Source organism: Cyprinodon variegatus, unplaced genomic scaffold, assembly GCF_000732505.1.
Source record: "Cyprinodon variegatus isolate N-32 unplaced genomic scaffold, C_variegatus-1.0 Scaffold1, whole genome shotgun sequence".
In the NCBI taxonomy this organism is placed as follows: Eukaryota; Metazoa; Chordata; class Actinopteri; order Cyprinodontiformes; family Cyprinodontidae; genus Cyprinodon; species Cyprinodon variegatus.
Genome location: NW_015150454.1, coordinates 834585 through 845587, shown reverse-complemented (window position 1 = coordinate 845587; position 11003 = coordinate 834585). Strand labels below are relative to the sequence as shown.

Sequence of the window (11003 nt, the reverse complement as noted above, 5' to 3'; positions counted from 1 at the left end):
ATATATATATATATATATATATATATCCATTCATTTTCAGACACGCGTGTATGTATGTGTGTGTCATGCAAGTTAGTGAATTAAGCCGTTTTTTCACAACGACATTTTGTTTGTAGATGTTAAAAAAAAGGTTATCAGTAATATTGTGTTGTTTTTTTCATAATTGGGTTAAGTATAATTCTCCTGCACACTTATGTGTTTAAATCACTTTAGGATTTCTCCAACTGCCTAAATTAAAAAGGGTTTCTTAAAAACTTTTCCTCTCCTCATGAGCCAAAATAAACCAGTCCAGAGGATTCATGCACCGCTCTCATTGTTTCCATATAAACAAGCGAAATGGATCAGGTCAACTTTCTAAATTTCTTGTTTGTTTGTTGCTTTTATCTGATCAACAGTCTACCTTACGATTCTATATCCACATCACACTAAAACACAGCTTAAAATAGTTTTACGGAACTTTTTCAATCGGAATATGATTTCAAGTTACAACGTTCTAGAAAATTGATAAAGTTTGCTTAGCAGCCTAGCAGTAAAAGTGGTTAAAAAAATCTGTGTCAGCTATTCTGGTGTTAACAAAGGTAACAGCAGGTTCAATAAAGTGGAGACCACAGACATAATATTATATATAATATTTATATTTCCCTTGCTCTTTCTTTTTTTTTCTTCTTTTTTTTTACTGCTTTTACATGGCTTTTAATTTGTTCCCATGTCACTACTGGTAGCATGAGGTGATACCTGGACCCAGCACGGCTGGTGGTAAATACATCAGCAGGACCATTATTTGTTCCTTTGTGTCTGGCCAAATAGGAACAGACCTAGAAGGTGGCCTGAGAGCTCCAAATCCTCTAAAGGACCTTGTCTGGCCTGCTGAGCTTTGCATTTTCTGTTTTAAAATTGGTACCTTATTTATTTTCCAGATTAGCATTCTACTTGCAAATTTGTTTTTCAGTTTGGTGGTGGGTCAGTGTTGATTTGGGAACGCATATCCATGAATGCACAGAAAGACCTCTGCAGGATAAGTTATTGAAATCCTTAGACCCATTGTTTGAATAGTGCAAGGGGTAGTATGTTCATTGCAATGCAACACAATGCCTGTCCCTATGTGGCAAGAGAGTGCTGGTAGTTCTTGGAAGATGAAGGAATTGATAGCATTAACACACCTGAACCCAAAATATCTGGACCTTCAACCCAATAGAAAATCTTTAGGACATCATATTTAGATCCATATTATAGCACAACGCTGCACCTCAGACTGACCAGAAGCTCTATGATGTCTTGGTCTGATTCTCGGACGACAATCTCCATCAAATCATATGGCACCATTTTGTTCTAACATGTTGGGTTACAAGGTCTGGAACTCACTACTATCCACCTTTAAGCACACACAGGATGTTAAATGGATTATTTCCTTTATTAAGAATGGGTTAAAGATAATCCAAGACTCTTATCATTTTTAGGTATTGATTTTAAATTCTACAAATGTTGTTCAATAATTACTGGACATTTTATTAACTGTTAATTTATCTGTTTAATCAAAAATTGAAATGCTCTTTGTAGTGACAGTTATTGTGAATTAGCCATGGCTTAAACACTGTGATGCAGGAATCAACCTGTTTTATGCCATTGATCTTTGTTGATTTTACCCATCCCTATCAAATAAACAACAATAATTATCAATATAGATTTAGCTACAGTATGATGTTGTTTTCAGGATAGATCTAATGTGTTCTTAAAGTGTTGCACTAAAATATATTGGGCATTTTTCTTAAGGCTCAATATTCCTTAAAAGACGTAAATAGCGTCAAATTATATAGTAAAAGCAACATGGATTTACAGCACTAGAGGGCAGACCTACTCTAGGAAAAACAAAATACCGAATAGAACTGATGGTGGGGGTTTATTTTCTAAAGGTACAGAGTAAGCTTTGTGTTTTAATTTCAGAGGACCCTTGAGGATCAGTGGAACAGAATGATGGTGGCAGCGGAGCAAGCCCAGTTTATGGCCAATCTCATTCGATTGATAAACGCCACAAAAGCAATTGAAATAGGTAAGAAAAGTTTAAAAAGGTGAATCAGAAGGTAAAGAATTTTAAAGGTGACAGAGCAAATAAATACTGAAGGGCATTGCAAGCTATCAATATTACTATGGTTTTATGCAGGCTATCACTAGTTTATAACAATATATGACTTTTATTCAGCAGAGCAATTTGTTTTCCTTAAATAAAAGTATTGTTAAACATGATATTTTGATATACTTTGTTTTTTTTTTTTTTTTAGTGAATGATATTGAGAAAACAGGAAATATATTTCTCACAAAAAGTACTAACTGAGACCATGTATGATGCAGGGATGTACACTGGATACAACGCTCTGAGCATGGCATTGGCCATGCCAGAGAATGGACGAGTGGTAGCTTGTGAAATAGAAGAGACCTACGTGGAAATAGCTAAACCTTTTTTTAAAGAGGTAAGAACATTTTAAAAACAGGGAAGAAATGGGAACTTTGAGGTGTCTGCTCAGTAAACTGGTAAAGAAAGCTGCAGAGCCAAGCTGTTAAATCTGCTCCTGCTTAAAACCTGACAGAACTTTGTTTTGTAAAGTCTGTATCGAACCCACTTTACATAATTGTACACTTTGCAGGCTGGAGTGGAAAATAAAATAGATGTTAAGCATCAACCTGCACTTAAAACACTTGGTAAGAAGTTTCATTGGTCTTATAATGACTTTCCTGCAGAAATGAAAGTGTTGCTAATACTTGTTTTCATTTATGTTATTTTTAGATGAACTGGTAGCAGCTGGGGAAGCTGGAACATATGATTTTGTGTTCATTGATGCAGATAAATCCAACTATGACAGATACTATGAAAAGTCTCTGGAGCTCATTAGAAATAGTGGTATAATTGCAATCGATAACGTAAGTAAACTTTCTATTTTCAGTTCATGCTTTAAGAACAAATATAGACTGTGACGTCTCCCTTTCAGGTCCTGTGGAGTGGAAAGGTTGTGAACCCTGAACCCAATGATATTACATCGCAGACTCTAGATGCACTCAATAAGAAGATACACAACGACCAGAGAGTTGAACTGAGCATGCTCACTGTGGGGGATGGGCTGACCATTGCCATTAAACGCTGAAAATGATGTTATAGCGAATGCGATATATCATGCCATTCTTTCCCATGTTATTGCGTGATTTATTGCTCTCCTGGTTCCACAATTCAACAATTTGAGTATTGTGTGAAAGGATGTAAGAATTTTAAGATTCTAAAAATAATAAAGATCAGTATGTTTACTGAAAATATGCAAGAAAAAGACTATCATTATTGAAAAAACAAAAATAAAGCAGGAAAAATGGTTCTAAGATATTTATTAAATAAAAGTTATGTTAATCACCTTGTCGGGAAGAAACTACTTTTAATTAAATAATGTTAAGAGATGTGCAGTTTTTTTTATACAAACTTTTTACTTTTACATAAGTAACAATGTAATTAGAATATAGCTACTACTTAAAGATCAGATGAAAATACAGTAAAATGTAGAAATTGTCACTGGAATTTATTTATTCTTCCCCTTACGTAGTAATGTACATTACCTACTGTAAGGATTAGTTTTATAAGTTTATGTAGAAAATTTTGATTTTGATAAATGTTTCTTCTGACAGGATTTAATATCGAATCAATTTATCTAATTTATGTTATTTGATTACATTATTTTAAACAATAATCACAAAAAGGCTTAAATCGGAGGAACCAGACTTTTACTCTGTGTTTCTGAAAATGTTTTCAGCACATATCCAGGAGTGTTTAAACTTTTTCAGAAAAACCGAGTGAAAGTCAGGTTGCCTCCGATTTAAGCCTTTTTTTCCCCAGATTTTATTGTCATATTGTCACAAGTCAACTATATTGGACCATCTGTAGTCTAAAATGTCAAATACAACAATATAGTTAAGTATTAGAGTTACTGAATTAAATAACACTGAACAAAAACACAATCTAAGGTTCATAAACCCTTTATTCTGTTTGTAAATATACTAAAAAGAAGATCATCAATGTCTTTATCTTTGTATTAAGACTTCTTTGGTTAAGTTAAGATGAGCATTAAGACAATACTTAATGGAGTATCTGAACCTTAACTGGGTTAATCTTTAATGACAAACTGACTGTTTGATTTTTATTTTTCAATCGTGAAAGAATGGAATCGAAGGAAGCTGATGGTGCCATGGGTGTGTCACTGCAATTAATAAAATACCTACCTGTATATATAAAGGAGATTTAATGAAACTCAGTGGAGCTCAGAGTTTGCTGCTGCTGCTATCTGACTTGAAGCATGAACGATTTAAATTTAATGGGACTATGAGAGAGAAGTGCATTTTCGAAGAAAATATCAAGCTTTATCTGCGAATATCAGTGCAACATACAGAGTAAGAAACATTTCTAGGACTTAGATCTTCATCTGCTTTTATTGCTACTACTAATAGTATCGCATAGAGGTAATTGCTCACCGCTGAGCTCACCAACGTCATCGCTTTCTGCGACAAAATGTGGAGTAAGAGCTCATTAAAGCAGCAGCTGACGCTACGTGTTTTCAGCACCATGGACAGCTTTATTCTGCAGACAGAGCAGGTGGTGGCTGCTATAAAAGCCTGCATGGATGCATCTCTGCACCAGACAACATGAGTCACTGGATACATGACAGGTTTGACTTCTCCACCAGAAACGCTCCTGGTCTTTTTGCACAACACAATCCGAGACCATCGGAAACCAAGACAACTTCCGCGGACATGAGTTCCGAAAGCCTCCTATCTAAAAGGTGCAGCGAGAAGGAGATGATGCATGGTTTGAACGATCGACTTGCGGGTTTTATAGAAAAGGTGCACCACCTAGAACAGCACAACCTAATCCTGGAGAGAGAGATTGAGAGCATCAAAGGGAAAGTCAAGCCCGCATCTTGTTTGGAGGAGGAATACGGTCCAGACCTGAGGAGGATGAGGCAGCTGCTGCAAGATATAACCCAACAGAAGCATCAGATTGAGATCGAACATCATAATCTGGAGGAAGACCTTGTCATCTTGAGAAAACAGTATGAGCGAGAGTCTGAGAGCAGATCAGAAGCTGAGAGCAACATAATGATCCTGAAGAAAGACATGAGCGACGTGCATCAGGCTAAACTACTGCTGGATAGGAAAGTGGAGTACCTTGTAGATGAAATCAACTTTCTAAAGCGAAATCACGAGGCCGAAGTTTCAGAGATGTGTGTCCAGATCCAAGATGCTCAACCAAAGTTTAAAGCGCACGGATTTGGTCATGCAAGTGTCACGGCTGCGCTGCGGGACATCAGGACGCAGCTGGAGGGTCACACCGTATCCGACATCCAGCAGGACGGCGAAAGTTTCCGAGCTCAGTTCTCCAGGCTGACCGAGGCGGCCGAAGCAAAGAGAGAGGCGCTGAAAGCGAGCCAGCACGAGATCCAGGAGTATAAGAGGCGTCTGCAGGCCAAAAACATTGAGCTGGACTGCACTAAAGGCACCAGAGAAGCTCTGGAGAAGCAACTTCATGACGTAGAGGATCGCCACAAGGAGGAACTTATTCATTATCAGGTAAGAAATCCTTCTGCAGCTGCATCAGTGCAGCTTTTACACAAATGATGAGATTCCATTAACTATCTCATATATTCTCTTCCTCAGAATACAATAAAAGAGCTTGAAAATGAGCTCATAAACTGCAAGTTTGACATGTCTGGCTACTTAAGGGAGTATCAGGACCTCCTGAATGTGAAGATGGCTTTGGATGTGGAGATATTGTCATACAGGTATCACAGAATTATTCTAATTTCAAAACATAATTGGGTCAAACATGAAATGATTAGGTGGGGGATATGTAATTATTAGGTAATGTTAGGCTTTTTATATGCATATGTATTTTATTTAGATGTGCTAATATGTTGTTATTAAGACATACTAAAGCATTTGTGCAAACATTTTAAAATGACCTTTTAACACATATCATATAAACTGAAATTGTTTTAAAGTCTTAATGTGTTCATTTGTTTCAGTAACGAGTAACTCCTTTAGTGATATATTTAAAGTAAAAAAAAAAGACAACCCCAAATGAGAATATGATGGAAATTCAGCTTAAATTGCTCTATGAGAATGATTTTTTTTTTTTTTTATACAATTATTCAAACCCTGGAACATTCTCAGATATGTCATAATGCAACAAGCACAAACTTGAACATTACTTAGGCCATAGTGGTTATTAAGTCTTTATCTGGCACTTAAGCTAGAGATAAATAATAACTGGCCTACCATGCGCAGTGTGAAACCTCACATTATGCTGTTATTTTGTTGCTTTTTTTGTGGCAGCGCAACACAAGGCTGCCCATGACACAATGACATGTGGTTGTTCAAATGTCTTCACAAATAAAAATCTGAAAAGTGTTGGGCAGACAGAGTATCAATCAGGCAAGAGGGCTGGGAAGATCTAAAAAGAACAGGTCGTTTCACAAATCTGTATTTTAGTGAGGAGTTGGAGGAAAGAACAAAGTTGTTGAAAGGCCAAAAAATTTATTTTTAACATACATTCGAGTGACACATCTATTTGGTTGAGAAGAATGGAAACAATATCAATTTCTTGATGTTAAAGTATTAACTGATTCATTCTGTTTGTAACATGACAAATTTAAGTTTTAGGTGTATGGCTAGTTTTCCAAGACAAGTATCAAATCTTTATATCGATTAACCTGAGGAGATGCTAGAAGGGATAAAGTTTTTACTTTGTGTTTATTAAATATGAATTCTTTCTTCCATCCGGCAGGAAACTCCTCTGTGGCGAGGAGGCCCGACTGTCATCCATCTCTGACTCCCCTATCCAGTTGCCTCATATTTACCATCAGTCGCCAGTTTACTCCCTCCCCAGCTTCAGTCGACCTGGATTCACACAGAGACGAGCAGAGCCAAAGTACAAGTTTGTGGAGGAGATCATAACAGAAACCACCCGGGAGATTGAGATGTCAGAATTTGAGGAGACTGGATCAGAGGAAACTGATGTGGGGAAGGATGAGGAGGGTGAAAAAAGTGAGAAACAGGGGAGTGAAGAAGAGGGTGACCATAAGGACAATCGAGAGGATGAAAGAAACCAGATGTCTGATAGTCAGCAGACTGAAATAGCTTCAGATAAAAAGTTGGAGAAGGAAAAACATGAGGCAATGATAGCTGATGATGCAGAGGAGGATGATAAAGGGCAAAACGGTAAAACAACAGATCTTCTCAGTGGTAAAAATGTAGACACAGAGGTTGAAGATACTAAAGCAGCTGAGAATGTAGAGGAAGAAGAAACTGCAGAGATTGGGAAACTTAATCAGACAGATATTTCGTCAAGCTTACATGATTTAAAGGCAGAGGGGAATAAACAGGGCTCAACTAAGGAAGAAAAGCTGATGTCAGTTCAAGATGTGAAGCCTGCGGATGGAACCACAGTTCCAGAATCAAAGGAAGGGGACAAATTCCCACCGTTTAATGCTGTTATTCAAGTGCAAGAGAAAGTCAGTGGATTGGCAACAGAAGCAAAGGCCACTATGTTGATAGAGAAAGAATCTATAGAAAACACAAAGACCAATTCCAAAGCAACAAAAAAAGAGGAGAAAGAAATGAGCCACACGGAGCAAAAGGAAACTACAAACGTGGAGGAAGAAGACAGGAAAACCACTGAAGGTGTCACACATGAAAGCAATAAAGATAAAACCCCATCTTCCAAATCTATAGAGAAAGCATAGAGTCAGGAATCAGAAACAGTGGAGAAAAACAAATAACTCTACCTGATTTGCAAAAAGAAAAAGTATCTGTGACTGCAGAAACAAGAGATACAGCAAAATTTCAAACTACAATCTAAAAAATATCAGTTTGATGAAGTCAAAGTTGATAATAACACTTTGAATTCAAAGAGATAGTAGCAAAAAACAGAAGCGCTCATTATGCAAATTCAATACTATGGCACCAGCAGAGTGGAGTACAAAGAACAATGCAAAATACTAGAACAAAATGTTTTAACCCCGGTTCTCGTGGCACACTGTCCTGCATGCTATAGACATTTCCCAGCTTTCACACATCAAATACCACTTTAAAAAAAAGTTGATTAAAAGGCTTTCCTCAACTGCATTCATCTAAATCAGGTGTGTTGAAGAAGAGAAACATCTAAAACATGTAGGGCAGTGTGCCATGAGGACCGGGATTTTAAAAAAATTCTACTAGAATGCATTGTAAGCATATGCATTAAAAATGATCATTAAAAATAGACAAACATTTGTTTTTTTGCAGTATTTCTGACCTCACAACAGATACTGGCTTCAGAATAACTTGAAACACAAAAATAACATCTTATAATTATGAATGTAAAGGGATCTTTTTTTTTTTTTTTGCTCAAATAAAAGTAATAAAGAAAGCCACTGTTTTTCAATTTCTGAAACAAAAAGAAAAGCTTTGCATGCTTCTAGGAATGTTTTCGATAAAAAAAAAAAAAAAAAGTTCAATCTTTAAATGCTTCAAAGCGTCTTAGCATGAGTGAGAGAAATTGCAAGATCTCTGTGTTAAAGGAACCTTGATAGGAACCTCCTTCCTTATTGCCTGCACTATTCAGGACAGCATCTCTCATGGCTGCTGCTGGCACAGCTCCTTTTGCTTAAGAGTCATTTCCATTTTGACATATTCAGATTGACCCTCTGTTTCAGTAGGACTCTTTCAGAATCCTGATCTCCTATTTTCCTAATTAAGTTGATCAAATGAATGTCTGACTACATACTTCATAATAAATGGTAATGATTGCAGTTGGAACTTTGTGTGGATTTAATTATTAAAGCTAAATTATCTCACAAATTTTCAAACTTCAACCCCACATCCAAACCTTATTGGTTTAACAACTCACACTGATGTTCACCCTGAAATTGAACCCTTCTGTAGAGCTAATAGCAGTAAATGTAACATCCTCCATCCATGGAGTGACCTTTTCCAATCCAACAGTTTTATGCCAGTTTAATCTGTGGTTAGATTTATACAGTTCTAGTTATTTAGTTCTAGTGCCACATCTCATGTTTAATGCTTAGTCTAGAAATGAATATTCTCTTTTAAGCTTTTCTAAATCGACTTTTGTAGTATTTTTCTTTTAGATAATTTAACATCTAAAATGGCACCATTCTACCCAAACCGAATTTGGTACACTGCTGGATTTATTTTATAGGCTCCATTAGATCAGATTTGCATTGCTACCTTTCGTCTGACATCTCTACAATTCCTTAAATATAAACTTCAAAAAGATATAAATATATGAAAGAAAAAAAGAAGGCTGAACAAAAATTCAGCTTAGTTTCACAATAAATAAATCTTTCAGAATTCTTAACTAACCCCCTTCCCCAAATGGATGTTTTTAGAATGTGTTACACTGAAGGTGGGAAAATCATTGAAATAATTAGCAAGAACTTCAAAATTCTTCAGAAAACCATGAAAGTGTAACAGAGGTTTTCCCATTGGAGATTCAGCTAACCATCACTCCGGTAGGCATTTGTTCAGCTTCAAAGACTTTATTGAAAATCCATTCATAAACAAAGGGACCTCAAAGACTTCTCCCATGATCGTTCTCCACTTAGAATAGAAGCACAGCTTTCTATAGTGCACCTGTGCAACTTTACATTTTCTTCAAAGAATTTTAAAGTTTGGCATCATTGAACATTGTGCTCCACAGTCATCTGGTGTTGCATAATAATAAAAACAAAACCTCTGCTTGGGTGATATGCAACATGCAGGTTTCTTTCCCACTTTAAGTAACCCCAAAACTGCTAAGTTAAGGGGAAGGTCACATGTTTAGCTTTGCTAAAACATCCCAGCCTCAAACAACATAACGGAACAACAATGAGGTCCTTGGGTGCATGGTCAGTACTCAAACACAGAAGTAGTGTAATTTAGGTGTGAACAAAATATGACGACCCTTTAGGAAAAAAAAAAAGGTTTGCATTTATGTTTAAACAAATGGAACAACAATGGAGTGTCTGAATATTCCTACAGCCACACATAGTTGTACAGAGGGATTTAATTACTAAATTATTATGGCAGTACTGGATAGATAGATTATTATTAAATAAAATGACAATGATAGACTTGGAATTGAAGCGTCCACGTCGTACAATACATAAAAAAACAAAAAACATGACTACAAACAGCACCGACTTGATGTGGTGCACAGATGTGTGTTGCAGAAGCCTTTGATATGATCTCACGGCAATTTCCCTTTGCTGGTTTGAGTTGAAAATGGAGTTAAGGCCCGATTCTTCTGATATTCCCTAGTCCCTTGCAGTATGACAGTTCAGGCTTCCAGCTCCAAACCCAGACCGAGCTTGTGGCCTCCTACGTTGATGCTCTTCCCATCAATCAGACCAGAAAGGGTCAGCTTTACACCTACACACACAAGGCAGCATATTTAGTCCTGTATCTATACAATTCAAGATGTCACAAAACAGCTGATAACTTTTAAAAAAACCACATTCCTTTTTGCTTTCACTTTAGAACAACAAATAATTTTGGATTTATGCACTAAGAAACCCCAACAGAATACATTGATGTGTGTCGCAGTAAGCAAGAAACTCACCTGGTCTAAGGGTCTGGGTGTACCCAACACCCACAAGGCTATTGTTGTTAACTTTAGCCTAAAATATCCCAAAGGAGAAAGGAAAAACATGTAAGTCAGCGGTGTAAATGTTTATGTTTTTCAGTAACTCTGTTGCCTTATAACTACTTAATTCTGCAGAGGAAAACTTACGCTGATGGAGGCATCTTTGTCCAGTTGGTATTTTGCAGCAATGCCAAAGCTTGTGCTGTTGCTGCCGGCAGTCCAAGACAGTTGGACTGCAGTCTCAAGCTTGTCATTGGGCTTCTGGTAGATGGAGCCAGCAAACTCATTGCCGTCATTGCTGTAAGATCAATAATAAAAAATATTCAATAAATAGAAATCAGCTTACAATCAA

At 36.8% G+C, this 11003-nt stretch overlaps 3 protein-coding genes across 3 annotated transcripts in view; 2 read left to right on the top strand and 1 right to left on the bottom strand.

Annotated features, from left to right (window-relative positions):
- The window catches only part of LOC107090439 (catechol O-methyltransferase domain-containing protein 1-like), a 5111-nt gene extending 1880 nt beyond the window's left edge, over positions 1-3231 (top strand). Inside the window, exons 3-7 of the mRNA XM_015383855.1 lie at positions 1942-2047; positions 2347-2465; positions 2640-2694; positions 2780-2913; positions 2982-3231. Of these exons, the coding sequence (XP_015239341.1) occupies positions 1942-2047; positions 2347-2465; positions 2640-2694; positions 2780-2913; positions 2982-3134 (567 nt within the window). The 3' untranslated portion in view covers positions 3135-3231. The remainder of the gene's footprint in view (positions 1-1941; positions 2048-2346; positions 2466-2639; positions 2695-2779; positions 2914-2981) is intronic.
- A 1356-nt stretch (positions 3232-4587) lies between these two features.
- On the top strand, positions 4588-8244 carry LOC107091983 (neurofilament medium polypeptide-like). The gene is made up of 3 exons (XM_015386285.1): positions 4588-5595; positions 5683-5807; positions 6812-8244. The coding sequence occupies exons 1-3, from the start codon at positions 4672-4674 to the stop codon at positions 7767-7769; spliced, it is 2007 nt and encodes a 668-aa protein (XP_015241771.1). The 5' UTR covers positions 4588-4671; the 3' UTR covers positions 7770-8244.
- A 1306-nt stretch (positions 8245-9550) lies between these two features.
- The window catches only part of LOC107090363 (voltage-dependent anion-selective channel protein 2-like), a 5405-nt gene continuing 3952 nt past the window's right edge, over positions 9551-11003 (bottom strand). Inside the window, exons 6-8 of the mRNA XM_015383732.1 lie at positions 10799-10955; positions 10628-10685; positions 9551-10437 (exon numbers count right to left, since the gene is read on the bottom strand). Of these exons, the coding sequence (XP_015239218.1) occupies positions 10346-10437; positions 10628-10685; positions 10799-10955 (307 nt within the window). The 3' untranslated portion in view covers positions 9551-10345. The remainder of the gene's footprint in view (positions 10438-10627; positions 10686-10798; positions 10956-11003) is intronic.

Coding starts and splice junctions, on each gene's coding strand:
- LOC107091983 (XM_015386285.1), top strand. CDS start 4,672: ATGAGTCACTGGATACATGACAGGTTTGACTTCTCCACCAGAAACGCT. Junction 5,596..5,682: donor AGGAACTTATTCATTATCAG/GTAAGAAATCCT, acceptor TCTCTTCCTCAG/AATACAATAAAAGAGCTTGA. Junction 5,808..6,811: donor GTGGAGATATTGTCATACAG/GTATCACAGAAT, acceptor TCCATCCGGCAG/GAAACTCCTCTGTGGCGAGG.